Here is a 17,884-nt window from a genome sequence, read left to right on the forward strand (position 1 = left end):
ATGATCTGGTTTTGATCAGCGTGTGGGTTACAAGAGGCGTGAGGGACAGGGAGCACTGTGTGACGGAGAGCCACGGGGGCGGGGGGGGGGGGCGGCTGTGTAAGAGGTCCGCAGGCAGACAAGCCTGATGCTGACGCCCAACATGCTGGCTGGTTCCCTTTCCTTTCTGGCATCGAAGAGGGCTCTTCTTGGTGACAGACTATCCCGTCCCGCATCGTCAATCTAGATGTTATCCCAAATGGGAACTGTGGACGCTGGGCCCCTGCCAGGTGCCTATCATCATTTGTTAAGAGAGTTCATATTGAGTATTCAGGCTGATCCATTCAGTATCAGAATTTTAAAAGAAAAAGGCTGTTAAAATGTGCAGAGATCACCCCTCAGGTATGTATGAGGGCAAAACAAGCACTTTCTTCAATCTTTTGTCTCCCCAAAGAAGTAAAAGAACACCAGTCTGGAAGTTAAATGTTCTGAGGAAAGATTTAATCAACTTCCATGGTGTGGGCCATAATCTCTAAAGTGCTGGCTTTATCACCTTTCCTCCTGTGGACACTCCTGTTGGGTTGCTGTGTGAAACACAAGCAGAAATGTGTTCTCTCTCCATGTGACCCATGATGGTACAACCAGAATGAAAATACCTCGTGGAAATTGAGGTCTCCCCTGGACCTTTTTTGGTGAAGGGCTGGAACCTCTAACATGCATATACCCATGGCCTGAGCATACTTCATCCCAAATGACAGTCCTTGAGAATCCTTGTTTGCCAGGTTCACTTTCTACCCAGAGCAGATGGCTTCGCTCAGATGGTGGGTACATATGTACCTTTCAAGGGCTCGCCAGACATGCTTGACTTTGGATCAGATGAGCTTGGCTTGCTAGATCAAAGTCAAGCCCACTATGTTAAGAGCTGCATCTTCAATGAGTACCAAGCTACAGCAACAGAATAAACTAGATCCAAAGGCTGTGCTGCTTTATGTCTAGCCTATCCTCTGGAGTGTACCCTTCAGTTATTAGATGCTTCTCCTAGAACGCAGCTGATTGAGGATCTCCCAGTAAGGATCCCAATGTGTTGGCTTGTTTTGGGGATGGTTCTGAATATAGGCGTAAGAAACCCATAGTCATAGTGAAAACTAAAATTTGGCTCAAAGTGAGTTGGTGACCTCATGGAGAATGTCACTAAATTCCCTGGCTCACGTGGCTAAACTGTCTTGTCTGATTCTACTCCCCAGCAAGGTATCTTAACTCTCCCATTCAAGACATATTCTCCATCTTAGACCTTTGATCTCTCTCTCTCTTTGTCTTTCAACTTTTGTTTTACGTAGTCCACAGGGGGCTTAACTGTCAATGGATACTGAGCACCAGGATTGGCGGTTGTCCTTGTTTTGCAATGGAAGTGCACCGCCCAGAATTCTGGCCCAGAACTCCAGCTCCAGAACCGCTTTCTGATCATGTCCCAGTAAAACTGCTTTAAAGACAAAATCTTCAAGCTAAATAAGCTACCCTCAAGGACGTTTAATAACAATGGGTCTCAAAACCCTGACAAGTGGCCTTCTTTTCCAACTTTATGGAGAATCCATTGTATAGGCTCTCCCATTCTTAAGAAGGGTGACCCTTTATTCTCCCACAATTACAGACCTTATTAGACCTTCATTCAAAATATATACCAGTTTCCTTTTTGATAAAATGTAAGCTCTACAGGCCTGTGTACACAAGGTTTCGGAATGACCTGGGAGTTTTTCAGAAGCAAACATTCCCAGAGTATCTCACTGAGTAAAACTAAGGGGGGTCCTGGAATCCATTCTCATGACCAGCCAGGTTTAGAACCACTATTGCACAAGCAGATGCCTGGGGAAGAGTTACTCAATTTAATTTGTATAAATACTCAAATATACTTACTTTTAAAAACATGTGAAAGAAGAAAATGAAGATTGTCCTAAACATAAAAAGAAATAGTGACTGGCCACCTGCTAGAGAAGTTAGGGGATTTGTTTTAACTTTCAAGAAAATCTTACCCATCTTAAACAAAATACAACTAATACCCTCCCATGCCTAATTCCTAACTATCATCCTATCCTTCCATCTCCCTCCACTGACAAATATATTTTCAAAATAGACTATGGTTGGACTTCCAGTCAAGACGGAGGTGTAGGTAAACACGCACACTTTCTCATTCAACTATAGCGAAAATTACAACTAGGCTACAAAAAAAATCTATCACCCAGAATTGTCAGAAAATCAAGCTGTATGGAAGTCCGACAACCAAGGATTTAAAGAAGCCACATTCATCCAGACAGGTAGGAGAAGCACAGACACGGAGACTCGTGGAGAGGTGGAGAGGTGGAGAGGTGTGGAGTGACATGGAGTGGCGTGGAGACATGGAACAGGCAGTCCAACACCCACATGTGGTAGGTCAAAATCGGGAGGGATACCTCAGGAGTGAGGGATCCCGGCCCCACATCGGACCACCCAGCCCAGGCTTTCAGTGCCAGGAAGCTAAGTCCCCACTTCTGGCTATAAAAACCAGTGAGGGATGGGGCAGCAGAAGTAACTGGAGGATTCTCAGGGGACTCCTCTGAAAGGCCCCATAACAGATTTAGGACCCATGCGGACGCACCCGCTCTGAGGTTCAGCACCAGGGCAACAGCTGGAAGGGCACCAGTGGCTTATGGGGAGAAACTGAAGTGACTGGCAACAGGGCGAGTGCCGGGAGACAGCTTTCTCCCTGCCAAAACTCCAGGGGCCAGGCAGCAGGCACTGTCCCCTCGTTCAGCCCTCCCCCACACAGAGCCATAGAGCAGTGACATGGGTTGCTCTGCCTGGGTGATTACCTAAGGCTCTGCCCCCTACAACTTACCGTGTGGTTTCTACAATAGGCCATGCTACTAAGACAGGGACTCAAAACAGTTCTACCTAATAGAAACAAACACGGGGAGGCTGTCAAAATGAGGAGACGAAGAAATATGGCCCACATGAAGGAACCGTACTCCAGAAAAAGAACTAAACGAAATGGAGATAAGCAACGCACCAGATGCAGAATTCAAAACACTGGTTGTCAGGATGCTCCAGGAACTCACCGGGTACTTCAACAGCGTAAAAAAGACCCAGGCAGAAATGAAGGCTACATTAAGTGAAATAAAGAAAAATCTACAGGGAACCAACAGTGGAGGGGATGAAACTGAGAATCCAATCAATGATTTGGAACACAAGGAAGAAAAAAGCATTCAATCAGAACAGCAAGAAGAAAAAAGAATTTAAAAAAACAAGGGTAAGGTAAGGAGCCTCTGGGACAACTTCAAACATACCAACATTCGAATCACAGGGGTGCAAGAAGGAGAAGAGAAAGAGCAAGAAACTGGAAATCTATTTGAAAAAATAATGAACGAAAACTTCCCTAATTTGGTGAAGGAAATAAGATATACACTCCAGGAAGCACAGACAGTCCCAAACAAGATGGACCCAAACAGGAACACGCCAAGACACATCATAATTAAAATGCCAGAGGTCAAAGATAAAGAGAGAATCTTACAAGCAGCAAGAGAAAAGCAGAGCGTTACCTACAAAGAAGTTCCCTTAAGACTGTCAGCTGATTTCTCAAAAGAAACTTTGCAGGCAAGAAGGTACTGGCAAGAAGTATTTAAAGTGATGAAAAGCAAGGACCTACAACCTAGATCACTCTACCCAGCAAAGCTAGCATTTAGAATGGAAGGGCAGATAAAGTGCTTCCCAGACAAGGTAAAACTAAAGGAGATGATCATCAGCAAGCCTTTATTACATGAAATGTTAAAGGGGCTCATTTAAGAAAAAGATCAAAACAATGAACATTAAAATGGCAATAAATCCACAAGTATCAATAATTGAATCTAAATAACAAACTAAGCAAACAAGCAGAACAGGAACAGAATCCAGACATGGAGATCATTTGGAGGGCTATCAGCTGGGAGGCAGAAGGGGGAGAATGGAGGGAAAGGAGTGGGGATTCAGAACAAATCGGCCCTTTCTGTCTCCATTGCCACCATGGCTCCCGTGAAAAAGCTTGTGGCAAGGGCGGGAGGGGAGAAGAAGCAGGTTTTGAAGTTCACCCTTAACTGCACCCAACCTGTAGAAGATGGGATCATAGATGCTGCCAATTTTGAGCAGTTCTTCAGGAGAGAATCAAAGTGAAGAGAAAAGCTGGGAACCTTGGTGGAGGGGTTAGAACCATTGAAAGAAGCAAGAGTAAGGTCACTGTAACTTCTGAGGTGCCTTTTTCCAAAAGGCATTTGGAATATCTCACCAAAAAATATTTGAAGAATAATCTACATGACTGGGTGAGCGTAGTTGCTAACAGCAAAGAGAGTTACAAATTGCATTGCTTCCAGACAAACCAGGATGAAGAAGAGGAGGAAGGTGAGGATTAAAACTCATTTATCTAACACATTTTTTACACATTCTTGAATAAACTAGGAACCAAAAAAAAAAAAAGAAGTACAAATGGGTAGATACAGAATAGACAGGGGGATGTTAAGAACAGTACAGGAAATGGAGCAGCTAAAGAACTTATATGCATAACCCATGGACATGAACTAAGGAGGAGGTTGCTAGAGGGAAGAAGATACTGGGTGGAGGGAGACAAAAGGAGAAAATTGGGACAACTGTAATAGCATAATCAATAGAATATATTTAAAAATGAAATAAAATTAATTTTTTAAAAAAAAAAATAGACAATGGTTAGGCCCTGGCCAGGTATCCAGTTGGTCAGAGCATCATCCAGATACACCAAGGTTGCAGGGTGGATCCCCTGTCAGGACACATACAAGAAGCAACCAATGAATGCACAAAAGTGGAAAAACAAATCGATGTTTCTTTCTCTACCTCTTTCTCTTTGCCTCTCCCTCCCTCCCTCCCTCCCTCCCTCTCTCAAACCTATTTTAAAAATTAGACCATAGTTAGAAGGCAGAATAGTGGACACCCTTAGCAAGCTAGAGAGTGGCTAGAAGGGCCATGAAGGCCCTCATGGGTGTGGGCAGAAAAAGGCCACATACTAACCCTGACAAGCTCAGGGGAGGCCCGCATGGTAGCCTTACAAACTCAGAGACCGAATGTAACCACAGGGGATGGGCTGAAATTAAAATTTCCTAACTAAAAGCAGTACATGGTGGGCAGTCACGTCCTAGGCCCGTATTGCCCTTAACAAAGGTCATTCTTGACCTTAACTGAACCTGTCTATTGCGTTTCTGCACCTATGATAACATACCTTTGGAATGTCAGGGTAATTTCCATTTTTACAGACCCCCCCAGGGCACAGACCACGGAACCTCACATTGTTCTCTCGTTCTTCCCTGTACCATCTGTATGTGCTGTATATGTTAATTGTTAATTATGCTACACCCACCAATGTAAAAGAAGTATGTGTCTATCCTTTTTACTCTTTATCCAATCCCAGAGGTTTCCCTACTTTGCTTTCTCCTGCCTCCCTAATCTACCACCAGTGGACTTCATATAACCCCCTTATGTCTTCTCCTTTGATTCTGATGTATAAAGGTAAGTGGTAAAACCACCAATCTCCGGAGCATTTTCTCAGTCTGTTGAGATTTTGCTGCCCAGCAGCTGCCGTCAGTTTGGTTAAAAAAAAAACTCATAAAAATTCTCTACAGGTTTGGACATTTCTTACATTGACAAGGGCTTCTAGAGTGCTAGAGAGACAAATATGGCCAGTTTGTAAAAATTCACTTGTGATTTGTGCACTCTACTGCATGTATATTTCAATACCAAGTTAAAAAGATAGACTGTTTGCTTTCTCTCCTTTTTGCCCTCCTCCCTTCACTACTCAAGGTACCTACAACTGTTCTTCCCGAGGCCTCCCAGTTACTAAACTCCAGTGGACATCTGACATCTCGGTTGCACCCTGAAACGGGTAGCACTCCACCGTCTTTGAACTCTCTCTCCCTTTGTTACAAGATTCTCCCCTAAGCTCCATTCTGAAAGCTTTGTAGGGCACTCTCACTCTCATTTTGGGCCTTCTCTTCCTCTGGCCATCTCTTCAAAGTTGATGAGTCCTTAACCCAGCCCTTAAGCCCTCTGCTGTTCTCACACCAGAGCAATTTCCTTTAAATCCAACTCTTTAAATCCAACCCTATGCTACTGATGCTCAAATCAGTATTCCCAGCTGGTACCTCGCCCTAAGCCTTATAGGTTTGTCTATCTAAGTCTCCGTGGGTACCTTCATCAGGTTTTTCAACTATTACCTCATAATGAATTTTCTTCCTCCAAAACCTGTTTTTCTCGGAGTTTCCCTACCTCATTTAATGGCCCTACAAGCCACACAGTCAAAGGACAACATCAAAGCAACTCTTTAATGAAACAATGAAAACAGACTTCAAAAGCAGTAACATGTGGTCTCTGCCTCCACAATCTAATAAAGAGGACAAACAAATAATTACACCACCTGTGATAAGTGCACTAACAGACAATGGACCGGAGTACACAGAAAAATGGATGATGTGTTACAACTGGAAATTCTGGGGAATAACTGCAGAGAGAAAGTCGAAATCAATAACCAGGAAGTTTATGCCTGCCCGCCCGCCATCCTGCCTCCCACCCTTCCTTTTTCTTAGTAAAGTCACCGGTCAGATTGTTGTTGAGACTCAGGGTCACTAAGAACAGGCACCGTAAAGAGCAGTAACAAAAGGAAACAAAGGTTTGGAACATGAGCACTTTTGACACACCACAGTCTTCAGCTACGCCCATGAGTAGATTTGATTGCTAGACAAAGCAAATATAGGCAACCATAAACCACGGCTGTTACTTTAATATCAAAAAATCTTTTTTTTTAAATCCTCATCCAAGGACATTTTTTTTTGACTGCTTACAGAGAAAGGGATGGAGGGAGGGAGGGAGAAACTTGGATCCATCCATTGTCTCCCATACACACTCCCACCAGGGACCGACCCACAACCCAGGCACGTGCCCTGACCAGGGAATGGAATCCGCGACCTTTCAGTTTATGGGATGATGCTCCAGTCAAGTGAGCCACATGGGCCAGGGCTGAAAAAAAATACTTAATCAAAAATTTTCCTTTTAATACCAAGGTCAGATAGGGTTGCAATGATATTCCACTCAAAATAATTTTGTATCAAAAGAAAGAACTCAAGGACATGGACAACAGTGTGGCGACTGTAGTGGGGAGGGAGGTGGGTGCAGGTGGCAGAGGGGATAAACGGTAATGGAAAAAATTTAAAAATGAAAAAAACTGCCAATTCAAAAATATTGCACAAATAAATCTAATGCTTTAATTATAGCATTTTCGCTGTTACATAACCTGTACATCAAGCCTTGACCAGTGTGGCTCAGTTGGCTGGGCATCATCTTGCAAAGCAAAGGGTCACCGACTTGATTCCCAGCCGGGGCACAGGCCTGTGTTATGGGTTCAGTCCCTGGTCAGGCACATATAAGAGGCAACAGAGCGATGTTTCTCTCCCTTTCTTTCTCCCTCCCTTCCCTCTCTCTAAAAATAATAAATAAAATCTAAAAAAAAATTAAAACAATCAACAATTTTGCCCAAATCAGGCCACACCGCTGACCTGAATTAAAAATAAAGAGAAATTGAGTCCATGCTCCTGATACACCAAAAGAATTTGCCTTTGCCCCTACCAGCAGCACTCAGTACAGTACCTACATTTTATACAACAATCCTTCCCAGTCTGGAGGGCCACACACCAAACTGGTAACAGAAGCTTTCTCTGAGAATGAGGTTAGAGAGAAGCAGACAATGGACACCTGATAATTACCTTAACTGTTGTTTTGATTTTTTTCAATAAAAAGTTATTTCAGTGTTACTTATACAATTTTTAATAGATATTTTCTCACCTCACAACCCTTAGGATGGTCACTATTTTTTAAAAAACCAGAAAACCCTGGCTGGTGTGGTTCAGTGGATCGCGTGCCAGCCTGTAAGTTGAAAGGCTGACGGTTGATACCCAGTCAGGGCACGTGCTGGGGTTGCAAGCCAGGTCCCCAGGTGGCGGCGTGTGAGAGGCCACCAACTGATAAAGCTCTCACACATTGCTGTTTCTCTCCCTCTCTTTCTTCCTCCCTTCCCCTCTCTCTAAAAATAAGTAAAATCTTCAAAATACCAGAAAATAACAAGTGTTGGCAAGGATATAGAGAAACTGGAATCCTTGCGTACTGTTGGTGGGATTGTAAAATGGTGCAGCTATTAAGGAAAACAGTATGGAGTGCCTCAAAAAATTAAAAATAGAACTACCAGAGGATCCAGCAATTCCACTTCTGGGTATATATGCAAAAGAATTGAAAGCAGGGTCTTAAGGATATATTTGCACATCCATGTTCATAACATGATTCACAATAGCCAAAAAGTGGAAGCAATGCAAGTGTCCATGGAAAGATGAATAGGTAAAGAAAATGTGGCATATACATACAATGGAATACTAGAGCCTTGAGGACATTATGCTGAGTGGAGAAGCCACAAAAGACAAATACTGTATAATTTAATTTATATAAGGTATTTAAAGTAGTCAAATTCATAGAAACAGGAAGTAAATGGTGGTTATCAGGAGCTGGGGGAGGAGGAAATAAAGCTGTTTAATGGGAACAGAATTTCAGTTTGGCAAGACGAAAAAGTTCTGGAGCTCTTTTCCACATCAATGTAAATATAGTTAACACTACTGAACTGTACACTTAAAAATGATTAAGCTGATAAATTTTATATTATGTAACTTTTTAGCACAATAAAAAATATATGGAACTAAAAAATGGTTAAGATGGTAAAAAAGAAAAAAAAATCAATGTAGCCAGAAAGAAAAATAGCATGCCTCCTAAAAAACATAATTTTCTTCAAAGTAATAATCTTGATAAATCATATACTGAGTCAGAATGTATTGCAACCAGTGATATAAAAACTGAGTAAAAGAAAGTTACTTTTAATACATGATCATATGGCTTCCATTTCTAAATGCTCTCAAATTTTCACCTCCTAAGAAAATCAGTCTCAATATATTTGAAGTAAAAATGAGAAAGCAGATCAGAAAATCGTATTTGTATAAAAGGGGGGATTTGTGAGGTTTTTTTTAAACATCAAACTGAGGGTATATATAAGTATGCCCAGAAATGAGTCTGAAAAGATGTTAACAGTGGTTATCTATAGATAGTGAGGTTCTCTAGTATTATCTGTATTTCCTGAAGTTTTTATAATGAATATTGATTTGTGTTGTTGTACGCCAAACATAAAAGTGGCTGGCCCCTGAGGACAGTGTAAAGAATTTACCACAAAATACAAAGATAACTCCAAAAGAAGATATTTTTGGATATCTTTGATGATATTTTTGGAATAAATATATTGATAAGTGACAGTATGTTTGGAAGAAAAAATATTGACAGAATAATTAAATCTCTCCTCTCCAACGACTGTTTTGACAGGCACTCATGTGAATGTATACATTTGGGAGCACTTATACTTCAACAATACAAACCACAATCACTTCAATCTGTTTCATAGTGAAGAGGTTATGAAGCCAGCATTTTAAGAGCTCAGACTTTAACCAAGAAATGAAAAACTGTCTTCCAACTATGACAAACAGAGAACTATTCTATGACAAACTTTCAATTCTGTACTAGAGTAACTGATATTTCCTAGTTCTTCCTCATCCACTGTAAACACACTGTGATCTAAAGAGATGACTAAAGAAAAAAATGAGGCTGTTTTCAAGATCAACGTTTATCTTTTTCTTACAGAAAACCAACCTCTATTTAATCTTTGGAAAGCAGAATTCACCACAAAATTAGGTCAGCAAAGCAAAAAAAAAAACCTGTTTTGGCTGTAATTGTTTCATTTCCTACTCATTAAAAATAGTTATCAGATTTTGTTAAATTCACACAAAAAAATAATAAATTTGTCTGATAAACAGGAAGGAAACCTCAGGGCCAAAGAATGAGATAATTGTTTCTTTAGGCAGGTTTTGAGTCATCTGGTTGGGCTGTACCGGTTTCACAGGCATGGAGCACAAATGACATGTAATTCACCATGTTTCAAATATTTTGTACTTCCTCATTCAGACAGAAATTTACCACTGTTTACCTAAATCTCCAAAACATACATATATATATATGTATGTATACATGTACGTGTATACATACATATATATATTTCTCTCTCTCTCTCTGTCGGAATGGCATCCCAAAATCTATAATTCTTTTCTGAATTAAGGGAACATAGGCAGGGAAAAAATCACAAAGGAACATTTACTTCAAGACCTGCCTTTCAAATGTTTTTATATTTTCAAAAAACTTTTAAAAATCTACATTTTCTAAGAGGAAGAGCTATTCTGTCAAAGTAAAGTCTATCTAGGCTTCATTTCCTAAGAGATCACTGTGTGCACAGAGAACGTTTCCTAATAGGTTTCGTTTCCTAATAGACCAACCACTGTGTGTACAGAGAATGCCAAGTTTACTGACGACAACTGCTTTCCACCTCATCTCAGTTAGTCACAGAGTTTTATTGTCTTTAAGGAAAAGAAAACTGAAAAATTCTTTTTAAAAAAAAATCATGTGCAAAGCTCAACTCAGCTACAATAATCTGGATTCACAATGCAACTTCCTGCGAAAATAAGGAAGAAAAATAAGAAAAGTCAGTTTTTGGACTATGCACAACAGTGCCCCCAGATGCTGTGACTTCATAAACAAGCTCAGAGTCAATATTAGCCAAGTGAGGCAAGCCATCATCGGGGATTTAGTACACTTGTTGAAGTCTTCCTATCACTTGGTGCTTACTTACTCCCTCACCAGCTTAACCCGTGTCATAATGCGACACGTAAATCAGCCCCTTTAATGGAAGCGATGCATTTCAACAAGCATAAAGTAAAATAGGCTGTTACTTTGAAAGGACTGACATTCATGGGTGGGGGGAAAAAGAAAAATGTGCCAGTTTTATTTTCGTATGTCCTACTTAAAAGACCATTCAAAGGAATAAACAAACATATCAGAAAAAAAGAGAACACTGGGTAACGCCCCACAACTAAAGCGATGAACATGCACATTAGAATCTATCTCTAGCTCCCACAAAGCTCCTCATTCTCTCCCAACTAAAGACATCCTTAAGTTGGAGCCAGTGTGGGCTCTGAATAAAACACAATATTGCTTCAAAGAGTCAGAAAGAAGTAGGAAAACAAAGGGTGACAGTATTTAAAGTGCCTTTAAGGCAATATCCATTCAAAATACACCTGTACTATTTATAATGCTATTTATTATCAGGAAGATACAGCTTACTATTCCAAGTTACAGGCTCTTAGCATATTGAAAACTTTACAACCTTTGCTCTAAATTCTTGCTTCTACAAGTTTTAAAACCCACTACATTAACTGGCATTGTTCAAGCTCTCTAATAAAACTGGCATGAGGCCACGCAAAAATTAAGAAAAACTCAGCACCCCAGTGGGGAGGCTCAGTTGGTTGAGCATTGTCCCATACACCAAAAGGTTGTGGGTCTGATCCCTGGTCAAGGCACACACCTAGGTTGAGCTTTCCATCCCAGGTCAGGGAGCGTGTGGGGGCGGGGGCAACCAATCTACGTTTGTTTTTCTCTCACATTGATGTCTGTCTCTCTCTCCCCCCCTCCTTCCTCTCTCTCTCAAATCAATAAATATATCCTCAGGTGAGGGTTAAATGGAAAAAAAAAAAAAAAGAAAAACTCAGCAAAAGTAAAAAAAAAAAAAAACAAAAAAACATCTAAGTTCAAAAAAATACCTTGAGACTGAGATTTTTTCCCCCTGAAACAGTTTCATGTTGTATGCACTAACTCCAAAATTCCACTTAAGCATTACTGCAGAAAAATCAATTGATACAAGCTCTTTTAATCCCTTCATTTAAAAAATATTTTGATACCTTCCTATCATAATATAAATAACTCAAATCTCAAATTTTTGAAATAGGTATGTATATTTGCTATAGAGATTTCTTTTTTAGAGCTTTCTTATGTATCTAATTTCTTGCAGTAATTATAAATGTACCCTACAAATATCAAAATTCATTTCCTAGCCTCTAAGAAGTTCCAGTTCAGTCTAGAAAGGACATAGGCATGGAACATATAAACATACAGATTATAAATTAAACCTTTATATCATAAAAGTCTACAAATATGCATAAGCCTCATAGAGTAATATATTCATTTATCAAAAATGTCTAGTGCATTATCTGCTGTTCTCCATTTTGTCTCTGCCTCCCGTTCTTCAAGGTCTAATCCATCTTTTTTCCTCTTCCATCGTTAGCTGCAAATGAGAGGCTATTTGCATTTTAGAAGTGGATGGAAGAGCGTTACAGCGGCCTAAGCAAAATTCCGTGTCAAACGAGAACTGACCTTATCTAAGTCAGAGCTACTTTTTACCGTCCTAAGTCCACAGTGTTAACCCGAAACTCTAGATCAGTGGACAGATGTGATGCAGAAGGAATTGGAAACACTCTACATTCACAACACGCATTGTAGTTTACTGTGCTTTTCACATATGCCATCTCACTTGAAGCTCCCAAATATCCTGTGTGATATGGAGGAGCGTATTACTGTCCTACAGTACCTTGATAAGGGGACTCCAAGAGAGAAAGAAACCTCATTAAGGTTGCTCAGCCAGACACCAGAAACACTACAACTAAAAGCCAAGCCTGTGCTTTCTGACTGGGTCCAGAAGTGCGAACAGTTTTTCTTCTTTGTGATCAACCACCCAAGGGGAAAAAAAATCCAATTAAATTCTGCACATAAATACGTACTTATGTGAGTAAAAATGTATTCATTATTCAAGGAGAATTCCCTCAGAGATGCTTAAATTGTGAGGGGGGAAAATCTTTACCTTTAAAAATACGTGGCATTTAAAATAATATGCAAGTAAAATACGGTTACAGTATTTCTTTTCCAATTTACAGATGAGTTCACTTTTCCATTTAACAGTATAATTCTCCTCTCAGTCTGTACTAGTAACATATTATTCACGGTAAGAAAATTAATTTCAGAAAGTAAGATAGGCAATAAAGGCATTACAACAAGACCAAACAGCCCTGGCAGCTGAGTTGATTAGAGTATTGTCCTGATACACCAAGGTTGTGGGTTTGATCCCAGGTCAGGGCACATACAAAAAGCAACCAATGAATGTATAAATAAGTGGAACGACAAATCGAAGTGTGTGTGTGTGTGTCTCTCTCTCCCTTTCTTCCTCTTTCTCTCTCTCTCCCCCACAACTCCCTCTCTCCCTCCCTTCCTATCTCTCAAATCAATATATTAAAAAGACCAAACAGCCACAAAGAATTTGTGAGGTAAGAATGCCCTACAGACAAAAAGATATCATCTCAGACTCCTCTACATGTTGAGAGCTCTGAGTACAGGTCACATCTCTGTCCTTGGGGAAGGAACTGATGCAAACCAGGCTCCAATATGCTACCTTCTCACCCTCAAGGCATCTGAGGATTCTCCCATCTCCAGTCCGCATTTCTCTCATCCATACCCTTGGGTTCCCTGTCAACTGAAGATCACCTCTTAGTGTGCACAGATATTTCAACAAGCCCAACCTTTTCAAAATCAAATTATCATCTCCCCCTAAAACCGAACTCAGCCTTCTCCCAGTTTCCCATTTCAATGAATGGCTCTAACAGCCACTGAATTTTCCAAGCCAAAAGCCTGAACAGCATGGCTGAATTCTCCTTCTCTCTCCTCTGCCACATCCAGTCAACTACCAAGTTTTGAATGAAAACTTTCGGAAAGCCCCAAGAATGTACACCACTGTAACACTACTGTAGCAGCCTTCTACAAAAGGCCGAAAGCTACTAACAGTTCATATTTATTGAGACTTACTTTGTATTAAGCACCACGCTAAGCTTTAGGTCCGAGTTACTTTAATCCACACCACACTTTGAGGTTGGTGCTAGCCTCATCCTTGTTTTACAGATGAGGACACAGCTACAGAGAATTTTGGTATCTTGCCCATAGTAACAGGTGAGGCCCAAGGTCTTAACATTGCACTGAGTTCTCACTTCTGTGTCCCTGGGTGCACCTTCCTGCTCTACTTCGAAGGCCCTTTCAACCTGGCCATCCAGCTTTGAAGGTCAACACGAGCACCATCTTTTCTACAAAGTCTCCTGACGCCCCCTGCTGGTGTCCATCCCCTTAAGTCAGTGGTTCTCAAAGTTGACAGCAAGCTCTAGAAACTAGCTGTCTAGATCCCAACGCTAGAGATTCTGGCGGCACTAGTCTGGGTGCAGCCTGGGCTTCGGGGCTTATAAAGGCCCCCGAGCTGGTTCTGATACGCAGTCAAGGTTGAGACCCACTGTTCTGTATTTCCCCAACACTTACACATCAGAGCACTTACCCCACTGCATTGGAATGGGCTGTTTATGGTTGGGCTAACAGCACTGCAAGCTCCTGAAATGGATGTTTCACAGCCTCCTGGGGGTTTTGGGGTTTTTTGGTTTGTTTGTTTTCAAAACTAGAGGTTCCTGGACCTCATTTATAAACTAAACCTGATTTGTAGCCAGGACCCTGGAAACTATTTGTCTCTTGACTAATTCTGATGTGCGGCCAAATTTGGGGACTCTCTCCTAGCTAAAAACTGGGTCTTTTCATTTGTATCCACCAGGGTACAGCATGGTGCCCAGGCCATAGGTGGACCATGGTAAACATTTGAGTAATGAATGAAATCTAGTAATGTGAATCTGGGGGCTGGGTGTATATATTCAATATTCAAGCCTCCTAAAACAGCAGCCTGAAAAGCTGTTTCCTGCAATAAAGTTCAAATACTGGGCAGCCTTTCAAATGTGGTTTTTAATCCTCCAGTGCCCCCTACTGGCATGAAGATGAATAGCTAAATCAAAACAAAGGTTACAGTTCAAATATTTTAATGGCATATGCACATTAACTAGTGACACACACTGTACTTTTCCCACCAACACCTATACTATCAACTCCTTTGCCCTCCAGTCCTAGCTGATCCAAGCTGACAACTCACAAACCCAGGTCAATCCTACTATTTGCTCTGTCCCCACTCCTGGGCTGCAATCATGATAGACCTGCCCTAGCAGCACTCAGCAGGGCCCTCGAAGCCTCTCACTTATCTTTTTTGTTCCTTGGTCAGTGCCTCTTCCAAATTCCACCACATTCATAAAGTTACTCACTTGAGAACACAAGAAGCCATTCATCTATCAATTTGCCTCAGTTCTTGCTATTAAAAGTATGATGGGAGAGCAGCAGCATCCACATCACCCAGGAGCTTGTTAAAAATGGACAATCTGAGGCCCCACTTCAGACCTACGGAATCAGAAGCTGCATTTTAGGAAGAGTCGCATGCACATTACAGTTTGAGAAGCACTGGTTCCCAACGACTAGACATAACACCACCATTTTAGGACAGATATTTTTCAACTCTTTTACTTATATGCATAAAATTCATCACCCACTTACATGCATAAGTCCAAAAAAGAGACCATTTAATGACTCTTTTAATGGGAACAGACTGACTTAATGGGAACATAATAGAAACATAATGGAGATCAAAGAGGAAAGATTTGTAAGAATTATATTTCAGTATATAAATGCTCAACAACTAAAGATGTGATGGACAACTCGACTACTCAGAGGGGGCGGCAGCATGCAGGTGAGAACCAGTGTCCACAACCATTCCCATCCCTCCCCTTCTGTCTCACAGGAGGGAGGGGATCTCTCTCTTTCTTTTAAAGCTAAGGAATTCTCTCCTGTAAAAGCTCTCTCCCCACACTCCTCCCTAGGCCATCAGCACTGCCACATCTTGAATACTCCAACAACCACAAAACAACTCTAGAATCTTGACCCAACATGTCCTTCTAACAGCATATTCTCCCTCCTTCCTGTGATGGCCAAGCTTATAAACCATTGTGCACATTTACACTTCTCTCAGTCACCGACCATATTAATCTAGCTTTCACTTCCATTAGTAAACCTATATGTATCGTGAAAGCTTTTCAAATTGCTCAAATCGATGAACGCTTCTCCACACTCATCTAACTCATCTTTCTGTAATGGACACCGCTGGTTGCACATCCAGTCTCCATTCCCCTACTGTGTTCACAAATTCATTTCCCTCCCATGTGATTAAGAGAAAGTGACCCTATCTGGACATGACCCTGTGTGAAAGCCAATCACAGCATGACATTCCCCTAGCGATCGCTACAGGGTCAGAGGCAGACACCTGACCTAAGTTGGTCCAGACTGAAGGAAGAGCGTAATCCAAGCATGGGAACCTTGTCCTCTCTCTTGCTCTAGTGAATGGGAAAGCATGTGTCATAGGCAGTCATCTTGCAAGCACAGGGGAACAAATCTTACTGTTGAAAGCCAAGAGACAGGGCCCTTGATGACATTGCTGGCCCACAGGTGTCCACCCTTCCTCTGGACTTTGTGACATAATTTCCCTTACTATCTAAGCAATTGGATTTTCCTAGCTGAAAGCATCCTAACATAGCCTGTCCTTCTGGAAACTTTCCTCCCTTAGTTTTCGAAACATCACTCTTTTACTCATGGACAACAGTGTGGAGATTGCTGGGGGAGAGCGATATAATGCGACTAAATGGTAATGGAAAGAATACAATAAAGGCTATACATTTTAAGTAAGTAATTAATGGGTCACAGTGAACCACCCCTCCTCATATCCAGGTAGTCCCCCACCACATTGACGCTAGAGACGGCCAGGTGACTTGTGTTGACATCAGCAAATGTGATGCAAGTAGGTAAGTTTGCACATTGGGACTTGCTCTCTTGGAACCCAATAACCATGTGAGGAAGCCCAACTTAGGCACTTTGAAGGGTACCAACCCCCAGACACGGGAGTAAGACCACCCTGCAGTGTGGCCACCAGCTGAATTCAGCTGCTGGGGGATGCCAGAACTGCCCCATGACCCTACAGATGGTGAGAACAAATCACTGTTCTAAGGCACTGGCTTGCTGAGGTTTATTCTCCAGCAATAGATAAACGAGACAGTTGCCTACATTTGTAACTGAAGAAGTTGCTACATTTCAGTTGGAGGTTGCTGAAAATAAAGATCTTTTCCCATCAGAAATCAGGGACTCCCAGGATTCTATCCAGAAACTTTTGAGGGGCTGTGGTCCTCAGGATAAGAACCCCCGGTTAGGCAGAGGAAATGCTGCTCTCCTTTTCACTGCCTCAGCACCTTGCTGGTACTCAGGTAAACTGATTACAGCACATCCCTTGTCACTGCAACCCTAAAACTGAGCTGAGCTTCTAGCACATAATGGGTGTAGCACATAATGGGTGTTCAACACAAATTAATCAAGCAAATGTCAAGTTGCTTACGGGATCTGTCATCCTGACTAAACTGTGAGCTGCCTGAAGACAAAATAAAAGCGAATGCTTAGATGGTATTTCTATGTACCAGAGCTCCTTCCAAATACTTTACACATACTAACTTATGACTTATAACACTCCTATGAGGTATACGCTATTTCCCCAATTTCGCCAACAGGAAAACAGGTGCAAAGAGGTTAAGTGACTTGCCCAAGGTCACACAGCTAGAAAGTGGCAATACCAGCCAGCACTGAAAGGTGAAATCTATGTTCTGATTGTATAGCCTGTACTAATGCGCCCAAAGTACACTGCAGGGGCTCGATAAAACTTTTGAATAGTATTTTTGAAATTGCATTAGCATTATTTTATGGGTGTTACGCTTCTTGCAGACTAATTTCTGGTAGCTTGTTTTTCATGATAGGAACTACCATTTATTTCTTTAAGTAGTAGAATGACAACTTCACGTTAAAATGCAGATTTTCGAACAAAGTCTTCACTGTACAAGTCAACTCCTTTCAAAGGACACTAATTCATAAATGTAAAGAAAGAGGTCAACTTGTCCATACAAAATAATGTTCACTAAGGAGGGGA

General features: G+C 41.4%; 1 protein-coding gene and 1 pseudogene across 3 annotated transcripts in view; one reads left to right on the forward strand and one right to left on the reverse strand.

The window, feature by feature from the left end:
- APOO (apolipoprotein O) overlaps positions 1-17,884 on the reverse strand; it is a 275,320-nt gene that overhangs the window by 256,671 nt on the left and 765 nt on the right. For 2 of the 3 annotated variants that reach the window (XM_054581150.1, XM_054581151.1), the window contains exon 2: positions 15,135-15,267. The exons of the other annotated variant lie outside the window; for it this stretch is intronic. In XM_054581150.1, coding sequence (XP_054437125.1) covers positions 15,135-15,158 — 24 coding nt within the window. In that variant the 5' untranslated portion in view covers positions 15,159-15,267. The remainder of the gene's footprint in view (positions 1-15,134; positions 15,268-17,884) is intronic. 3 annotated transcript variants of the gene reach the window in all.
- On the forward strand, positions 4,009-4,391 carry LOC129076948 (60S ribosomal protein L22-like; annotated as a pseudogene).

Source organism: Pteronotus mesoamericanus, unplaced genomic scaffold (genome assembly GCF_021234165.1).
Source record: "Pteronotus mesoamericanus isolate MK-2021 breed Mesoamerican mustached bat unplaced genomic scaffold, CSHL_Meso_final contig_65, whole genome shotgun sequence".
Taxonomy (NCBI): Eukaryota; Metazoa; Chordata; class Mammalia; order Chiroptera; family Mormoopidae; genus Pteronotus; species Pteronotus mesoamericanus.